General features: G+C 44.0%; 2 protein-coding genes across 4 annotated transcripts in view; one reads left to right on the top strand and one right to left on the bottom strand.

Annotated features, from left to right (window-relative positions):
- CILK1 (ciliogenesis associated kinase 1) overlaps nt 1–20,452 on the bottom strand; it is a 67,325-nt gene that overhangs the window by 13,163 nt on the left and 33,710 nt on the right. For all 3 annotated transcript variants that reach the window (XM_077487798.1, XM_077487796.1, XM_077487797.1), the window contains exons 10-11: nt 5,511–5,704; nt 4,080–4,222 (exon numbers count right to left, since the gene is read on the bottom strand). In XM_077487798.1, coding sequence (XP_077343924.1) covers nt 4,080–4,222; nt 5,511–5,704 — 337 coding nt within the window. The remainder of the gene's footprint in view (nt 1–4,079; nt 4,223–5,510; nt 5,705–20,452) is intronic.
- LOC143988324 (uncharacterized) lies at nt 190–3,318 on the top strand. The gene is made up of 2 exons (XM_077487795.1): nt 190–875; nt 1,584–3,318. The coding sequence occupies exons 1-2, from the start codon at nt 254–256 to the stop codon at nt 2,972–2,974; spliced, it is 2,013 nt and encodes a 670-aa protein (XP_077343921.1). The 5' UTR covers nt 190–253; the 3' UTR covers nt 2,975–3,318.

The following is a 20,452-nucleotide window of genomic DNA, read 5'->3' on the forward strand; positions in this document are numbered from 1 at the left end:
CAGGGCAGTAGTAATCGGCGGTGATTTTAACTGTCCGATAGAGGAGGATGGGCGCAGCTCCAGCATGTACGCAAAACTTGATGCTACATCCAGGCTGCTCAAGGAGATGATCTCGGAGGCTTCCCTGCAGGACGCCGTAGGATCCATAGGGAGAGGTACCGTGAACTACTCGTGGTGCCGTCCCGATGGATCAGTGCGTTCCAGGATCGACTTCGTGCTCACTTCAAGAGCAGTCAAGCATCGCGATTTCTCCATGATCCCCTGCTTTTTCTCTGACCACAGGGCTATTCACTTTCGGGGTGACCTGGGCGAGGGCTTTGCCCGCGGACCAGGCTCCTGGAAACTGAATAGTACCCTGCTGGAAAATGAGGAACTGATGGGGGAACTCCGGGAGGCCTATGCCTGGAAGGAGGAAAAGCGATTCTTCGGAAGGGTAAGTGACTGGTGGGAGTTTGTGAAGGTCAAGCTGCGCAGCTTCTTTCAGGCAAGGGGACGACAGCAAGTGTGTGCCAGGAAGAAGGAACTCAGGAGACTGCAACGTCAGTTGCAGTCCCTGCAGGACCTTCACCACTGTGGCTGGGACGTTAGGCAGGACCTGGAGGACACCAAGAAGAGCCTGAAAGGGCACTTTGAGGAAGAATCCAGGCACATTGTCTTCCGTGCCAAGGTGGAGAACCTTGAGAAAGGTGAGAAGTGTAATTCTTTCTTTTTCAGGAAACTCCACTCAGGACACACACCCTTGTCTGAGCTGCGTGACGAGACCGGAACACTCCAGAAGGGAAAGGAGGCTGTGATGCAAGTGGTCAGCGACTACTACACCAACCTCTACTCCCCGAAAACAACAGATTCACAGGCAGCCGACAGGTTCCTGTCAGGTATCTCTAACCAAATTGATCCTGCAGGTTCGTCGGACGTCAACGCCCCCTTGGTGTTGGAGGAGCTGCACTCTGCCGCTAAATCCTTTAGGCAAGGCAGGACCCCGGGCTGCGATGGTCTCCCAGTTGAACTTTATGCAACGCTGTGGGATCTCGTAGGCCCGGACCTGCTCGAGCTGTACGAGGAGATGGTGGTGGAGGGCAGAATGCCTCCGACCCTAAGGGAGGGGATGATCACGATTTTGTATAAGCGCAAGGGGGAGAGATTGGACCTGAAAAACTGGCGTCCGATCTCTCTTCTGAACGTGGACTACAAAATCCTCGCCAAGGTTCTGGCCAACAGGCTGAAATCTGTCATCGGACAGATCATCCACCCGGATCAGACTTGTGGCATTCCTGGTCGCAGGATTGCGGAAAGCCTCGCGCTTGTCCGGGACACGGTCCAGTACATTCATGGCCGCCGTGTGCACGCGGCCCTGGTCAGCCTTGACCAGGAGAAGGCCTTTGACCGTGTCTCCCATGAGTTTATGTGCAGCGCTCTGCGCAGGTTTGGTCTTGGGGAAATGTTCTGTTCATATGTAAATGTAATGTACAATGAAATTTGTAGTGTGGTGTTGGTGAACGGTTGGAAAACTGACCCCTTTCCAGTGTTGTCTGGGGTCAGACAAGGCTGCCCTCTCTCACCTCTGCTTTTTGTCTGTTGTATAGAGCTCTTCGCCCGAAGCATCAGACGGAACCCAGAGATCAGAGGGATCACCGCACCAGGACCGGACAGACGGGAGGTCAAGTGCTCGCTCTACATGGATGATGTGACGGTGTTCTGTGCCGACCGGCGCTCCATCGACACACTCGCCCAGACGTGTGAGGACTTCGGCCAAGCTTCAGGGGCAAAGGTCAACTGCGGGAAGTCGGAAGTCATGCTCTTCGGAAAGTGGTTTCTGCCTTCTTCTGCACCCATGCCCTTCAGCGTCAAAGCAGACTTCATCAAAATCCTTGGGGTCTGGTTTGGAGCAGAGGGCGCAGCCCTGAAGTCCTGGGAAGAAAGACTGGCAAAGATGCGACAGAAGTTTGGACTTTGGAGCCTCCGAGAACTCACCATCGAAGGTAAAACACTGGTACTCCGCAGCGAGATTCTCCCTGTGTTGCAGTACCTCGCCCAGGCCTGCCCCCCCCGGGTTAACACCTGCAAGGCCATCACCAGGGCAGTGTTTCACTTCATCTGGAGCTCCAAAATGGACAGAGTAAAGCGGGCGGTTATGTTCAAGGAACCCCTCAAGGGCGGTAAGGGCGTGCCCGACATCGCCACCCTACTGAGGGTCTTCTTTGCCTGTAACTGCATCCGCAGAACTTTGGTGGACAGAACTGTAGACTCTGGTGGTAACTCCATGTCCCGTTTTTTCCTCCTGCCTCTCTGGAGGTCCCTTGGATGGGACAAATGGGACAGCTCCATCCCCTACAACTGGGACACTCCTTGGTATTACTTGGACACTTTCAAGTTTATTAAGGAGCTGGGGCTACAGGGAGTGAAGCCCGACTTGTGGAAGCCAAAAACTATCCACAAGTTGATCAGAGCATCGGACATTGTTGAGACTGTTCCAGGCCTCCCTTCAGCCACTTGTAAAGTGGTCTGGAGGAATGTTTCTTCAAAGAGACTTACCAACAGGCACAAAGATCTGGCATGGATGGCAATCCAAGGGGGGTTGCCACTCAGGACATTCATGCATGCCAGAAACCTGTGCAGATACAGACACTGCCCCTTTTGCATCATCCAGGAGGAAACTGCTCTGCATGTTTTCTGGGAGTGTCCCTTTGCACAGGGCCTGTTGAGGGCTCTGGAACCTGATCTCAAAGACTTTGTTCCACAGACTGCAATAACACACTTTGGTGTGTTAAACGGACTCTTTTGTGGGACTCACTCACAAGAGGACATTGATAGTGCCTGGCGGGTGCTGTGTTGCTTTAAGGACGCTGTTTGGTGTGCCAGAAAGCGCCTCATCCACCAGAGGGAGAGGATGTCCATCCAGGACTGCCGCAGACTGATTCACAGTCTGCTCAGAGACTATCACCTGATGGACAACAAGGAGGAAGAGGAGGTCTGAAGATTTCCCCTTCCCCCCCCCTCCCCCACCACTATGTACCCTTTTTGGCAGTTCAATAAAGCTTCGGGCCTGTGAACTCTTTTTCCCCTCCCTCCCCCACCTTCTCCAACCCTCCCCCCCATCACACCTGTTGCTCATTGAAATGTCATTCTGATTTTGACTTTGACTAAGACTGTATGACTTGACATGTATTTGGTAATGGTTTTTGGTAATGCTTTCAGGGTAATGCGGCGTCATGCATGATGTGATGTTTCGGGGTATTATTACTCTGCACAACACATCAGGCATCATACCGCAGGATGAATGCAATTTATTTGTATGTTTGGAACTGTATTGTTATGTAGTGTATTTTATGCGCTGCGTCGCAGTACAGTGTGGAATGTACCCTGTTCAAAGTATTTTGTTTTTTGTATATTTTCTTGCAAAATAAAGTATACATTTTCAATCAAAAAACCTGTTTCCTAGTTCCACAGTGGAAGAAGCTGTATCTTGGCGGAGGTACCCAGACTGGGTGCCAGGCAGTCCATCATATTTGGTGGCAGCACTGGACAGTGGGATGCTTCCTGCAGTCTGAGACATCCAAACCACCAAGGTGATCTGAGGTCCGGTTAGCAGCAGAGGAGTGGTACAGATACTAGCCCCCATGGAAGGAAAATCTCTGTCATGAAGAAGGAGCTATTACGCATGCTCCAAGGTCTTGCCTTCCATGCTGGTCCCAGCAGCGCGGCTGTCCTTAAATATATATACACCATACAGTTCTCCACTGCTGCCTGGGTGAAAAGTGCTGATAGGATACTGGTCAACTACAGGTTAGCTGCACCTGCAATAAATGGTTATTGACCAAAGAAGCTTCTCAAACTAATGTTAAAAGCACACCGTGTCTGCCCAATGAGGTCCTGGAACTCATCTAAATTATCACTTATACAGAAATCACAAAGCCCTGCCACATCTCTTTTTATCTTTTGAATATCTTTTTTTCATTTTGGATTTTATAAATTTGAAACATAGACAAAAGGTTAATGTTCTGCTAAACCCAAGTATGTTAAATAGCACTGGTCTCCATAAACAAAAAATAAACATCAAAACGAATGAATACAAAACTTACCTGGCAAATACCTGGTGTGTTTCAAATAATGCTGTTTTGCAGACAATCTCCTGGATGCTGTAGTGTCCTGTCTAGAGAATGAGGATTGCACAGGTCTAGGTATATCACGGTCTTCCCGCTTCAAGTCCAAAATGCGTTCAAAGCTGCATTTGGCAAATATTAAAACAATTAGCAGCTAAACAAGTAAAAAATTCCTTTACCCCCAGCTAAAATTTTATAAATCATGCCGATGCAAATTAGAATAAAAGCAAAAAAAATAAATAAATAAAAAAAAACAAAAAACAAAAAAAAAAAAAAAAAAACACATCCTTTGCAAATATATAATTTTTTTTTCCCATTAGGCTTTAAACCAAAAAAAAAAAAAAAAAAAAAAAGAAGAAGAGCAACAGCATACTGTAACCTTAAAAAAAAAAAAAAAAAAATAATATATTATATATATATATATATATATATATATATATATATATATATATATATATATATAACCCTCTGGTTTTAAACGGTGTTAAAGTGATCTCTAGGCAAAAATGTAATTAACGTCTTTGCATGTCTAAACGGTTAACACCCTCCTTCCATGTTATGTTAATGTTTTATTGCACCTGCTACTATATACTAATTACCTGTTGATTCTGTCAGTTTAGGTGCTGACAACTCAATATCGATTGCATGTAAATTGATATTGCCTCAGTGCTGTTGGCACCTGATACTTTGCATGCTAACTATTCATACTTCCTCTGATGCCTTGTAATGATGCCTTATGTACACTGCACACAAAGTATGTGCTGCAGTGTGGTGCATTGTTAAAAAAAAAAAAGGTGCACATCTGACTTCTGGGCTGCTGAGATGCATGCCAGTCCATTTATTTTGAATAAGCTGCCAAGGCAGTGCACATAAACGTGAGAAAATGTCTATGCTTTAGTGCACTAAACCACAGCAGTTATTTGCAAACCTAGCTTAAAAGCGGACTTTAGCCTTTGTAGCTTTTTGTAACTTATTCTTAAATATCACAGAGGTTAGGGATGGCACTCCTTAAAGCTCATTTACTGCTTGATAATAATATGCAAGCACTTTATTGACCATAGTTTCAGCACATGGATACTTTAAGGTTGCACCACAACTGTCCCATGTAATAGAAATCTATGGCAAGGTGCAGGTAATTCACACAGAACCTATGGGTACACTGCACTGCACACGCAGTGTGGGAAAACCACAAAGCATCATTTTGCATGCAACCTAAAAAAGGCAAAGACTTTAATAATAACTAAACGTAACTATACTTTCTCTTTTAAAAGGTGTACATTTTAAATTCCACCTTTCAGAAATATATATATATATATATATAAAAAAAAAATATGGGTACATGGATTCCTCTCAGGATAAAGAGCTGTCCTCCTGTGGCAATTTTTCAACAATAAGACGACTTTGATTTACCTACAAAGATCATCCTCACTTGGTCTGCGTTTTTCATTCTTTAATTCAGTTTTAGTGACTGAAGAATGCACATCGAGATCTTCCAAGTCATCCAACTCATCAGACACTTTAAGTGTTTTTGTAATATGTCCCCATCGCCTCCTATTCTTTGCATTAAAATCTGTATTATTTATCTCTGTGTTGGTGGTGACTTTCTGAAAATAAAAAATGGCATTTTATTATTTGGAGATTTTCAGCTACAACTCCTAAACAGGGACTAATTTAGATATACTGTAGATCCATAAGACATTTGGTTTCTATACATTTTCTTGCTGTTATCAGACCTTACAGCCTCAACATGTTTATAATACTGTTAATGCGTCATCTTTGCCAGCTAGGTTTTGTTAAAAGTACATGCAAATGAGCATAGCCTTCTGTAAAAACCCATGCAGAGAAGACGTTATGCTGAAGACATGCTGTATGGCGCAGAAATGCTGGAACCACATCATTCAGATTTCATTTTGAATCCATTTCAAACTATTGAAAATATTGACCCTAAAACTGTTAAAAAAAAAAAAAAAAGAAGCAAAGAGCCCATAAAATTAGAAAAGAATATCAGTGTGTGTGTGTGTATATATATATATATATATATATATATATATATATATATATATATACACACACACACACACACTATATATATATATATATATATATATATATATATATATATATATATATATATATATATATATATATATATATATATATATATATATATATATATATATATACACACACATATATACACACACACACAATATTGCCAAAAGTATTGTGACTCCTGCCTTTCTACGCGCACTATTCTTCCAGAAGCGCATTTGTGAGGTCAGGCACTGATGTTGGACGAGAAGGGCTTGGCTCAGTCTCCCCTCTAATTCAACCCAAAGGTGTTCTATTGGTTGAGATCAGGACTCTGTGCAGGCCAATCAAGTTCCTCCACCCCAAACTCACTCATCTATGTCTTTATGGGCCTTGCTTTGTGCACTAGTGGGCCAATTCATAACTGAACCCTACAGACTAAGACTGGGATGCCATTAAAGTTCATGTGCATGTAAAGGCAGGCGTCGTAATAATAATTTGACAATAGATTGTATATACATACACGCATATCTATCTATCTAGATAGATACACAGTGTGTGTGTGTGTGTGTGTGTGTGTGTGTGTGTGTGTGTGTGTGTGTGTGTGTGTGTGTATGTGTATGTGTATGTGTGTATATATATATATATATATATATATATATATATATATATATATATATATATATATATATATATATATATATACACACACACACATAATATATTATATTATATATGTGACAGCTTGCAAAGGCTTCCATGAGAATGCCCCATTGTACCTTAAGGGCTCATTTACACGTTTCAAAATATGGCATTGGACATGCATTTTTAGAGCACACCGAGTGCCAATCAAAGCACCTGTCACTAAATAAAATGGTTACTTTACAGTACTCTTGTTTACACTGCTGTGTTTGCTTCAGAAAGGATACCCATGTCACCTTCTTGGTGTTTCAAAGCACCTCCAAAGCCTCCATAGAAGTCTATGACAACACTCACCTACAGCACCTGAAGCGTTTGAGGGGCTTTTATTCATCTTTAGCTTTGCTTTGTTTTGGAGGTATGCACTGGAAAACCAACAAGCAAACTGAAAAAATGTCACCAACAGTAACTGGGGTTCTACTGGGCCCCTTTAAAACTCAAATCAACACACATAGGGCATTTGCCAAGCTTTATGAAAGCATCAAAAAAGCATGCTGAAGCGGTAGGGGCTTTAATATGTGTTAAAGTTGAGTCCTAAGAGAACTGTGACGAAGGTCTGGACAGAAAGGGCACACAGCTCGGATCAGGTTCAGGGAGATGGTGGGCAGCAGTATAGAGCATCCAGGGACAATTAGCAGGATCACAAGGCTACAATATGGTACAGAAAAGGGGTAACTCCAGAGTCTAGTGGTAGTGATCTAATGCAACAATGACATCACTGGAATCACAGTGGCCGCAATACACTGCACATGGGAAAAGACACTTTGCTACAATGTGAAGCAGTGAGTGTACAGCTTGTATAACAGTGTAAATTTGCTGTCCCCTCAAAATAACTCAACACACAGCCATTAATGTCTAAACCACTGGCAACAAAAGTGAGTACACCCCTAAGTAAAAATGGCCCAATTAGCCATTTTCCCTCCCTGGTGGCAGGTGACTCGTTAGTGTTACAAGGTCTCAGGTGTTCATGGGGAGCAGGTGTGTTAAATTTGGTGTTATCACTCTCACTCTCTCATCCTGGTCACTGGAAGTTCAACATGGCACCTCACGGCAAAGAACTCTCAGAGGATCTGAAAAAAGAATTGTTGCTCTACATAAAGATGGCCTAGGCTATAAGAAGATTGCCAAGACCCTGAAACTGAGCTGCAGCATGGTGGCCAAGACCATACAGAGGTTTAACAGTACAGGTTCCACTCAGAACAGGACATTTTAACTTAGGGGTTTACTCACTTTTGTTGCCAGTGGTTTAGACATTAATGGCTGTGTGTTGCGTTATTTTAAGGGGACAGCAAATTTACACTGTTATACAAGCTGTACACTCACTACTTTACATTGTAGCAAAGTAAAAAAATTTCAGTGTTGTCACATGAAAAGATATAATAAAACATATGCAGCCCCAGACCATGACACTCCCACCACCATGCTTGACTGTAGGGAAGACAAACTTGTCTTTGTACTTCTCACCTGGTTGTTGCCACACACACTTGACACCATTTGAACCAAAAAAAATTTATCTTGGTATCATCAGACCACAGGATACGGTTCCAGTAATTCATGTCCTTAGTCTGCTTGTCTGCAGTAAACTGTTTGTTGGCTTTCTTATGCATTATCTTTAGAAGAGCTTCCTTCTGGGACGACAGCCATGCAGACCAATTTGATGCAGTATGCGGTGTATGGTCTGAGCACTGACGGCCTGACCCCCCACACCCCTTCAACCTCTGCAGCAATGCTGTCAGCACTCATATGTCTATTTCCAAAAGACAACCTCTGGATATGACGCTGAGCATATGCACTCAACTTCTTTGGTCGACCATGGCGAAGCCTGTTTTGAATGGAACCTGTCCTTTTAAAGCTCTATGTGGTCTTGGCCACCGTACTGCAGCTCAGTTTCAGGGTCTTGGTCTTCTTATAGCCTAAGCCATCTTTATGTGGAGCAACAACTCTAGTTTTCAGATCCTCAGAGTTCTTTTCCATGAGGTGCCATGTTGAACTTCCAGCGATCAGTATGAGAGAAAGAGCAATAACACCAAATTGAATACACCTGCTCCCCATTCACACCTGAAACCTTGTAACACTAACGAGTCACATGACACAGGGGAGGGAAAATGGCCAATTGGGCCCAATTTGAACTTATGGGTGTACTCGCCTTTGTTGTCAGCGGTTTAGACATTAATAGCTGTGTGCTCAGTTATTTTGAGGGGGCAGCATATTCACACTGTTATACAAGCTGTACACTCACTACTTTACATTGTAGCAAAGTGTGATTTCTTTAGTGTTATCACATGAAAAGATATAATACGGATTTTACAGGTAAGTATGATGAAAAACCTTTTCTTGGAGTACATCACTGCACAGAGAGCAACCATAATAATGACTATATGGTTTATACGCCACCTACTGGTGGATAGACACTGGCCGATAAGGGGAAGTCCTCCCCTATAGGATTTTTATAACAGTTTACCTGTAAAATCCTTTTCCTTGAAGTACAACACGGGACACAGAGGTCCCTCCCTTCTTTGGAATACACGTGTATTGGTCGGTTACAAAACTGAGGTACTCCCAGTAGTGGGAGGGGTTATATAGGGAGTGCACTTTTTGTCTTAGGGCATGCCAGTGTCCATCACCTGAAGGTGGTCTATTAACCCACATAGTAACTACTATGGCTCTGTGTCCCGTGATGTACTTCAAAGAAAGGGATTTTACAGGTAAGCCCATTTTTTCTTATCGTACATCGCGGTACACAGAGCCATAGTAGTTCCTATGTGGGATATCCCATAGCAATGGCAACTGAAGGGAGGGAGACACAACAAAAAAGTAGGGCATTAAGAGACTAGAGGACTCATAGTGCAGCCTGCAGTACACTGCGCCCAAAGGCAATATCCTCATGACCTTTTACATCGATTTGATAGAATCTGGTAAATATATGGACTGAAGACCAAGTTGCGGCCTTGAAGATCTGATGGAGGATTGGTGATGCACCGCCCAAGAAGCACCAATCACCCCGGTGGAGTGCGCTTTAACATTATTAGACCATAAGCTTGAACAATCATATGACAAATCCATTTGGAAATAGTAGATTTTGATGCTGCCTATCCTATTTTTAGGACCTCCTGGCAATACAAACAAAGCATCTATTTTGCGAATCTGAGTGGTCTCCTTTAAATAGACCTTGACCGCTCTCACTATATCAAGGGAATGTAGCGACTTCTCTTCCCTAGAATTTGAGGTTCTGGGAAAAAAAAAAAAAAGGTAGAACAATATCCTGGTTTAAATGAAAACCTGTCACTACCTTTGGTAGTAATTCAGCACAAGGCTGCAATACCACCTTATCTTTATGAATAACCAGACATGGCTCTTTGCCAGAAGGGTATCGGAATTGGCGGCTCTTTCTTGTAGAGGATATGGCCACCAACAAGATTATCTTTCTCGTCAAAAGAACTAGGGGAATACCCCATATAGGCTCAAAAGGCTGTTTCTCTAAAGCCGATAAGACTAAATGCAAATCCCAAGGGTTCCTGGTTTCCTGATGGGAGGATTAATCCGCGTTACCCCCTGAATAAAGTTACAATACTGACAAGGCCGAGACCTGGCCCTTGATAGTACTCAAGGCCAGCTTCATTTCCAGTTCCATCTGCAGAAATTCAAGGATCCTACCTATGACATCAGAGAACTCACAGTGCTAATGCCCGTCTCTGTGCCGCAGTGACCAATTCCCATTCCGCTAATGCCAATGGGCATGCGCGGTGTCCCCGACCGAGGCGAACGAGCTCCTGAACGAACGCATGCACTCGAGCACCCAAACGAACATGTGCGCGTACTCACGCACCCCTGTGAACGTGTGTGCGTGCACACACATATTCGTGTCTGCCAATCCTGGGGTGTCCGCCCTATATAAACAGAGTCTCTGCCTCATACCAGTGCTGGATTGTCTTCAGCTTGTTCCTGATTACTGTTTGACCTGTTACCTTGCTCCTGCCAAATCCGGCTTCCTTGACCAGTCTCCTGGATCCCCCCTGCCTGTATCTACCGCTACTGATTATACAGACCTCGGCTTGGATTCTCTACTATGGCTCCGCTTCCCGATTCTGTACCTCACTGCCAGCCCATTGCCAACCTCTGCCTGTCATTGACTACAAACTTGTCCTCTGTTTATGTACCTTGTTGCCAACCTTTGCCTGTTCCTGATGTTGCAGTTCTTGAATCCATACTTACCTGCCTAGCTCCCGCTGAACAGTTCTGGTGATCAGTCTTCACGCCTTCCTCCGAGAGAATCCTGTATCTCCAAGCTTCAGCTATCAGCCTGTAGGCACCTGCACCCTTTTCGTTGACCCACCACTCCCTGTCCCCACTACCAGGGGTGTTGGGACCGGAACCGTGCAAGAGGCCACCCTCAGCATTTCGGACTCTGCTGTAAGGTACGTGACAAGGAGACATATGCCTTCCAGACTCTATAGTATATGACTCTAGAGGCCGGCTTCCTAGCATTAATCAAAGTAGACACTACTGAAGGAGATAACCCACAGTATTTTAGAATGCGGGTCTCAATAGCCAAACGGTTAAATTAAAAAAAAATGGAGGTACTCCCAGTAGTGGGAGGGGTTATATAGGGAGTGCAAATTTTGTCTTACGGCGTGCCAGTGTCCATCAAATGAAGGTGGTATTTAACCCACATAGTAACTACTATGGCTCTGTGTCCCGTAATTTACAATAAGAAATGCTGATTTAAAGTGTATGAAAAGTTTAAAAACATTACTCTGGACACCAAGTGGTTAAGGTGAAAGTAAACTTAACTACTTGCCGACCGCCGCACGACGATATACGTCGGCAGAATGGCACGGGCAGGCATATGGGCGTATATATAAGTCCCTGCCTGCCCGCGGGTGGGGGGCCCGATCGGGCCCCCCCCCCCCGGTGCCTGCGGCGATCGGCATTCGTTCGGGAGAGATCAGGGATGAGGGGACGGCCATTCATTCATGGCCACCCCCTCGCGATCGCTCCCGACGAATGAAAATTCTCCGTGACATCATCACTTCCTCTCCTGTATTGTAAACACAGGCAGAGGAAGTGATGTAATCTCTCCTCGTGTCGGTCTTTTTCGTTCCGGCACCGAGGAGAGAGGATCGGTGAGTTGCACCTAACACTACACTAACAGTAGAACACGCCAGGCACACTTTTCACCCCCCCGATCACCCCCCAATCACCCCCCCAATCACCCCTGCCCCCCCAGTCACAGTGACACCAAGTGCATTTTTTATTTTTTTTTTGCATTGGTGTCATTTGTGACTGTAATAACTGTTAGGGCAGTTAGGGTTAGCCCCCTTTAGCTCTAGGGTGCCCCCCTAACCCCCCCAATAAAGGTTTAACCCCGTGATCACCCCCCGTCGCCAGTGTCACTAATAAGCGATTTTTTTCTGATCGCTGTATTAGTGTCACAGGTGACGCTAGTTAGGCAGGTAAGTATTTAGGTTCGCCGCAGCTTTTTATAGCGTCAGGGACCCCCATATACTACCGCATAGCCCCCTGATTGCCCCCCAGTTAACCCTTTCACCAGTGATCACCATATAACTGTTACAGGTGACGCTGGTTGGTTAGTTATTTTTTTTTTGTTTCAGGGCACCCGCCATTTATTACCTAATAAAGGTTTAACCCCCTGATCACCCGGCGGGTGATATAAGTTTGAGGGTCAGATAAGGCCTGCGTCGCCCCAGCGTCAGGTTAGTGCCAGTACCGCTAACACCCACGCGCAAAGCATACACCTCCCTTAGTAATATAGTATCTGATCAGATCTATATTAGCGTTGCCTGCATTTTAGGTTTCCCAAAACGCATTGTTAGCGGGATCAGCCCAGATACCCGCTAGCACCTGCGTTTAGCCCCTCCGCCAAGCCCAGCCCAGCCCACCCAAGTGCAGTATCGATCGATCACTGTCACTTACAAAACACAACACACATAACTGCAGCGTTCGCAGAGTCAGGCTTGATCCCTGCGATCGCTAACAGTTTTTTTTGTAGCGTTTTGAAACAGTCGCTGACAGGCTAGGTGCTTTTTTACCTGTGAGTCTCACTAGTGTACCCCTAAATTTAGAGCCCAAAATGGCAAAGCGAAGGTACACTAGTGAAGAGGCCTACACGTTTCTGAGCATGACAGATAGTGAAGAGGACGTCACTCATCTGTCAGATTCAGGCTCAGAATACGATCCTGTAGAGGACAGCGGCTCCATGACAGATAGCTCTGACGACGGAGATGAGGCCGCTGCTAAGAACAGGTGTGCCCAATCCCGTATGTATTCTGTTGTTGAGGTGCAGGAACCGCAGGTCACTCGTATGGAGCAGAGACGTACTTGAGCCGCTCATCCTTCTGGTGAACTGGCAAGCACCAGCGGCCTAGTACACCCTGGACCTACATCCAGCACTGCAGTAACACGTGGTGACGTGGCGAGTCCCATAAGTGCAGTTCAAGCTGGCGAGGTGGCAAGCACAATTAGTGTCCCGCTGCCACCAAGAAGAAGACAAAGACAGGCCCGTCGTACCCATAGTGCCCTTCCTGCAGAATTCGCCAATCCTATTTGGGTGCCCACATCTTCTGCAGAACCCGTACTTCCCCCATTCACTGGCCAACCTGGCATTAACGTGGAAACAGTTGATTTTAAGACACTTGACTTTTACTCACTGTTTTTCACCGAAGATCTCTATAGATCTATTGTGGACCAAACCAATTTGTACGCTGGTCAACACATCGCCACTATTCCCCAGTCGGCCCTTGCCAAACAATGGAAACCAGTTACGGTTTCCGAATTTAAAATCTTTCTGGGCCTCTCCCTCAACATGGGCATAACCAAAAAGAGTGAGTTGCGGTCATATTGGTCCACTGACCCAATTCACCATATGCGCGTGTTCTCTGCTTCCATGTCCAGGGCACGATACGAGATGATTTTGCGGTTCATGCACTTCAGCGACAATGAACTCTGTCGTCCTCGTGGAGACCCTGAATACGATCGGCTCTACAAAATTCGGCCCCTCATAAACCACTTCAACCAACGTTTTGCAGACTTGTTTACTCCCGATCAAGTTGTCTGCGTTGATAAGTCCCTGATTACGTTTTCTGGTCGCTTGTCATTCAAACAATACGTCCCCAACAAGCGTTCCAGATATGGGGTCAAGATGTATAAGCTCTGCGACAGGGCCACAGGCTATACACGTAGTTTCATGGTTTATGAGGGTAAAGATAGTCACGTAGAGCCGGAGAACTGCCCTGACTACATAGGAAGCGCTGGCAAGATAGTGTGGGACATGGTGTCACCCTTATTCGGAAAGGGGTACCACTTGTACGTGGACAATTATTACACAAGCGTGCCACTGTTTAGTCACTTGTTTGATCAGCAGATTGGAGCATGTGGCACCGTGCGACCTAATCGCCGGGGCTTTCCCCAGCGGCTTGTAGAGTCCCGTCTTAGGCTGGGGGAGAGAGCCTGCTTGCGCAGTAATAATTTGCTCGCTATGAAGTGGAGGGATAATAAGAATGTTTTCGTTCTTACCTCCCTTCATGCAGACACGACGGTCCAAATTCCTACGGCGACTGGTATTGTGGAGAAACCCCTCTGTGTCCACAAATATAACCTTAACATGGGAGGGGTGGACCTCAATGACCAGTTGTTGGCGCCGTATCTAGTTGCCCGTAAGGCCAGACGCTGGTACAAAAAAGTGTCTGTTTATTTATTCCAATTGGCTATACTGAATGCTTATGTACTACACAAAGCTTCAGGACGGACTGGATCCTTCCTTAAATTCCAGGAGGATATCGTCAGAGCCCTTCTGTATCCAGACGGTGCTCCACCTCACCTTCCCCTACCAGATGTAGTAAGCCGGCTGCATGAGAGGCATTATCTTTATGCCCTCCCGAGTACCCCTACCCAACGAGCCCCCCAAAGAAAATGTCGTGTCTGCAGAAAGCGCGGATATAGGCGTGACACCCGTTCTTATTGTCCACGCTGTCCTGACAATCCTGGTCTTTGCATTGGTGAATGTTTTGAACGCTACCATGAACTAGTTGAGTATTAGCGTAGGGTACAGCATTGCACAGGCTAGGCACACGTTCACAGGGTCTCCCAAGATGCCATCGCATTTTGAGAGACCCAAACCGCTGGAACCGTTACAACAGAAGTGTTAAAGTTACATAAAAAAGTGTTTTAAAAAAAAAAAAAAAAGTGTTTTAAAAAAAAAAAAAAAAAAGTAAAAAAAACAAAAAACCAAAAAAAATATAAAATAAAAAAAACAAAAATAGTTGTCGTTTTATTGTTCTCTCTCTCTCTATTCTCTCTCTATTGTTCTGCTCCTTTGTACTGTATTCTATTCTGCAATGTTTTATTGTTAACCATTTTTTGTTTTCAGGTACGCCATTCAGCTGTAGCGTGGATTTATTTATCTTGACAGCAACAGCGTTTGCTCCCACGATACGTAAAGCCACGACTCCAGCGCTGTCGGAGGTGATTTCACCACCACAGTTAAAAAAAGAGCATATATGCCGAAGCATGGGGGCATAAGGGGTGGAGGAGCGATCTGCTCCTACCTTTTGCGGGAGGATGCCCCCATGCTTCGGCATATATAAATGGTGCATGTATGCCCACCATTAGAAAGTGGGTGGATGAAGGGTGGTATCTAATGGTGGGCATACCCACCGATCAATATTTTTTTTTCGTTCAGCCCACAGGCTGCATGAAAAAAAAATTACAATATATGCCCAACCAGTTCCAGCAACATACTGGTATGTTGCGGGACTTTGAGTGCTTATACCAGAATGATGCCTGCAGGTTTAGGTATCATCTTGGTATCATTCTTTTCAGCCAGCGGTCGGCTTTTATGTAAAAGCAATCCTAGCGGCTAATTAGCCTCTAGACTACTTTTACAAGCAGTGGGAGGGAATGTCCCCCCCCCCCCGCACCATCTTCCATGGTTTTCTCAGGCTCTCCTGTCCCAACAGGGAACCTGAGAATGCAGCCGGTGGTTCCGCCAGCTGACCATAGAGCTGATCAGAGACCAGAATGGCTCCAATCATCTCTATGGCCTAAGACACCGGAAGCTACGAGCATTTCATGACTTAGATTTTGCGGGATGTAAACAGCGCCATTGGGAAATTGGGAAAGCATTTTATCACACCGATCTTGGTGTGGTCAGATGCTTTGAGGACAGAGGAGAGATCTAGGGTCTGATAGACCCTAATTTTTTTTAAAAAAGAGTACCTGTCACTATCTATTGCAATCATAGGGGATATTTACATTCCCTGAGATAACAATAAAAATCATAAAAAAATATATATAAATGAAAGGAACAGTTTAAAAATAAAATAAAAAAGCAAAATAAATAATAAAAAAAAAAATAAATAAAAAAAAAACACCCCTGTACCCCCCTGCTAAGGCGCAACGTGGAACGCAAGCGTTGGTCTGGTGGCATATGTAAACAGCAATTGCACCATGCATGTGAGGTATCACCACGAAGGTCAGATCGAGGGTACTAATTTTAGCAGTAGACCTCCTCCGTAAATCTAAAGTGGTCACCTGTAATGGCATTTAAAGGCTTTTAAAAATGTACGTAGTTTGTCGCCGCTGCACGTTTCTGCGCAATTTTAAAGCATGTCATGTTTGGTATCCATGTACTCGGCCTAAGATCATATTTTTTATTTCATCAAACATTTGGGCAATATAGTGATTTTTAGTGCATTAAAATAAAAAAAAGTGTGTTTTTTCCCCAAAAAATGCGTTTGAAAAATCGCTGCGCAAATACCGTGTGAAAAAAAAAAATGAAACACCCACCATTTTAATCGGTAGGGCTTTTGCTTTAAAAAAACACTTCATGTTTGGGGGTTCAAAGTAATTTTCTTGCAAAAAAAAATATTTTTTCATGTAAACAAAAAGTGTCAGAAAGGGCTTTTTCTTCAAGTGGTTAGAAGAGTGGGTGATGTGTGACATAAGCTTCTAAATGTTGTGCATAAAATGCCAGGACAGTTCAAAACCTCCCCAAATGACCCCATTTTAGAAAGTAGACACCCCAAGCTATTTGCTGAGAGGCATGTCGATTCCATGGAATATTTTATATTTTGACAAAAGTTGTGGAAAAAATACATTATTATTTTTTTTTTTTTTTGCACAAAGTTGTCATTAAATGATATATTGCTCAAACATGCCATGGTTATATGTAAAATTACACCCCAAAATACATTCTGTTGCTTCTCCTGAGTACGGGGATACCACAAGTGTGAGACCTTTTGGGAGCCTAACCGCGTACGGTACCCCAAAATCCAAGCACCACCTTCAGGATTTCTAAGGGTGTAAATTTTAGATTTCATTCCTCACTGCCTATCACAGTTTCGGAGGCCATGGAATGCCCAGATAGCACAAAATCCCCCCAAGTGACCCCATTTTGGAAAGGAGACACCCCAAGCTATTTGCCGAGAGGTATGGTTAGTATTTTGCAGACCTTCATTTTTGTCACAAAGTTTTGAAAATTGAAAAAAAGAAAAAAAATATACATAATTTTTTTTTTCTTCATTTTCAAAAACAAATGAGAGCTGCAAAATACTCACCATGCCTCTCGGCAAATAGCTTGGGGTGTCTACTTTCCAAAATGGGGTCATTTTGGGGGGTTTTGTGCTATTTTGGCATTTTATGGCCTTCAAAACTGTGATAGGTAGTGAGGTGTAAAATCAAAAATTTACACCCTTAGAAATCCTGAAGGCGGTTCTTGGTTTTCGGGGCCCCGTACGCGACTAGGCTCCCAAAAAGTCCCACACATGTGGTATCCCCGTACTCAGGAGAAGCAGCAGAATTTATTTTGGGGTATCATTTCACATATGCCCCTGGCATGTGTGAGCAATATATCATTTAGTGACAACTTTGTGAAAAAAAAAAAAAAAAAAAAAAAAAAAGTTTGTAATTTTCCCGCAACTTGCGGCAAAATATAAAATATTCCATGGACTCAACATGCCTCTCAGCAAATAGCTTGGGGTGTCTACTTTCTAAAATGGGGTCATTTGGGGAGGTTTTGTGCCATCTTGGCATTTTATGGCCTTCAAAACTGTAATAGGTAGTGAGGCGTGAAATTAAAAATTTACGCCCTTAGAAAGCCTGAAGGCGGTTCTTGGCTTTCAGGGCCCCGTACGCAGCTAGGCTCCCAAAAAGTCCCACATATGTGGTATCCCCGTACTCAGGAGAAGCAGCAGAATTTATTTTGGGGTGTAATTTCACATATGCCCATAGCATGTGTGAGCAATATATCATTTAGTGACAACTTTGTGAAAAATTTATAAAGTTTGTAATTTTCCCGCAACTTGTGGCAAAATATAAAATATTCCATGGACTCAACATGCCTCTCAGCAAATAGCTTGGGGTGTCTACTTTCGAAAATGGGGTCATTTGTGGGGGTTTTGTGCCATCTTGGCATTTTATGGCCTTCAAAACTGTGATAGGTAGTGAGGAGTAAAATGACATATGTATGCCCTTAGAAATCCTGAAGGTGGTGCTTGGCTTTCGGGGCCCCGTACGCGGCTAGGCTTCCAAAAAGTCGACCACATGTGGTATCCCCGTACTCAGGAGAAGCAGCAGAATGTATTTTGGGGTACAATTCCACATATAACCATGGCATGTGTGAGCAATATATCATTTAGTGACAACTTTGTGTAAAAAAAAAATAAAAAATTATTTTTTGTCATTATTCAATCGCTTGCGGCAAAAAAATAAAATATTCAATGGGCTCAACATGCCTCTTATCAATTTCCTTAGGGTGTCTACTTTCCAAAATGGGGTCATTTGGGGGGGTTTTGTACTGCCCTGCCATTTTAGCACCTCAAGAAATGAGATAGGCAGTCATAAACTAAAAGCTGCGTAAATTCCAGAAAATGTACCTTAGTTTGTAGATGTGACAACTTTTGCGCAAACCAATAAATATACAATTATTGACTTTTTTTTTACCAAAGACATGTGGCTGAATACATTTTGGCCTAAATGTATGACTAAAATTTAGTTTATTGGATTTTTCTAATAACAAAAAGTAGAAAATATCATTTTTTTTTCAAAATTTGCGGTCTTTTTACGTTTATATCGCAAAAAATAAAAATCGCAGAGTCAGTCAAATACCTTTAAAAGAAAGCTCTATTTGTGGGAAGAAAAGGACGCAAATTTCGTTTGGGTACAACATTGCATGACCGCTCAATTACCAGTTAAAGCAGCGCAGTGCCAAATTGTAAAAAGACCTCTGGTCATTTACCAGCAAAATGGTCCGGTCTGAAAGTGGTTAAAGGAGTTGTAAAGGCAAAAGGTTTATCTTAATGCATTCTTTACATAGTTAGTAAGGTTGAATAAAGACACCACTCCATCCTGAGTGAGTGTCTACATTAGCTGCCAAAGTCAGTTAATCCGTGTCTGAATGGACACAGATAGCTGTGACTCAGCTCAGGTGCCCCGATAGCAAGCTGATTGCTGTGGGGGGCACTCGACAGGAGGGAGGGACCAGGAGCAGCAAAGAGGGACCCGAAAAGAGGAGGGTCCATGCTGCCCTGTGCAAAACCAACTGCACAGAGGAGGCCAGTATACAGTGCCTCCTTGAACTTTTCAACCTTTTGCCACATTTCAGGCTTCAAACATAAAGATATAACATTTAAATTTTTTGTGAAGAATCACCAACAAGTGGGACACAATTGTGAAGTGGAACGAAATCTATTGGATATTTTAAACTTTTTTAGCAAATAAAAAACTGAAAAGTGGTGCGTGCAAAATTATTTGGCCCCTTTACTTTCAGTGCAGCAAACTCACTCCAGAAGTTCAGCGAGGATCTCTGAATGATCCAATGTTGTCCTAAATGACTGATGGTGATAAACAGAATCCGCCTGTGTGTAATAAAGTCCCTGTATAAATGCACCTGCTCTGTGATAGTCTCAGGGTTCTGTTGAAAGCGCAGAGAGCATCAAGAAGACCAAGGACACACCAGGCAGGTCCGTAATACTGTTGTGGAGAAGTTTAAAGCCGGATTTGGATACAAACAGATTTCCCAAGCTTTAAACATCCCAAGGAGCACTGTGCAAGCGATCATTTTGAAATGCAAGGAGTATCAGACCACTGCAAATCTACCAAGACCTGGCCGTCCCTCTAAACTTTCAGCTCAGACAAGGAGAAGACTGATCAGAGATGCAGCCAAGAGGCCCATGATCACTCTGGATGAACTGCAGAGAACTACAGCTGAGGTGGGAGAGTCTGTCCATAGGACAACAATCAGTCGTACACTGCACAAATCTGGCCTTTATGGAAGAGTGGCAAGAAGAAAGCCATTTCTCAAAGATATCCATAAAAAGTCTTGTCTAAAGTTTGCCACAAGCCACCTGGGAGACACACCAAACATGTGGAAGAAGGTGCTCTGGTCAGATGAAACCAAAATCAAACTTTTTGCCCACAATGCAAAACGATATGTTTGGCGTAAAAGCAACACAGCTCATCACCCTCAACACACCATCCCCACTGTCAAACATGGTGGTGGCAGCATCATGGTTTGGGCCTGCTTTTCTTCAGCAGGGACAGGGAAGATGGTTAAAATTGAGGGGAAGATGGATGCAGCCAAATACAGGACCATTCTGGATGAAAAC

Source organism: Lithobates pipiens, unplaced genomic scaffold, assembly GCF_037356315.1.
Source record: "Lithobates pipiens isolate NorthernLeopardFrog02 unplaced genomic scaffold, aLitPip1_a1.2 Scaffold_18, whole genome shotgun sequence".
Taxonomy (NCBI): Eukaryota; Metazoa; Chordata; class Amphibia; order Anura; family Ranidae; genus Lithobates; species Lithobates pipiens.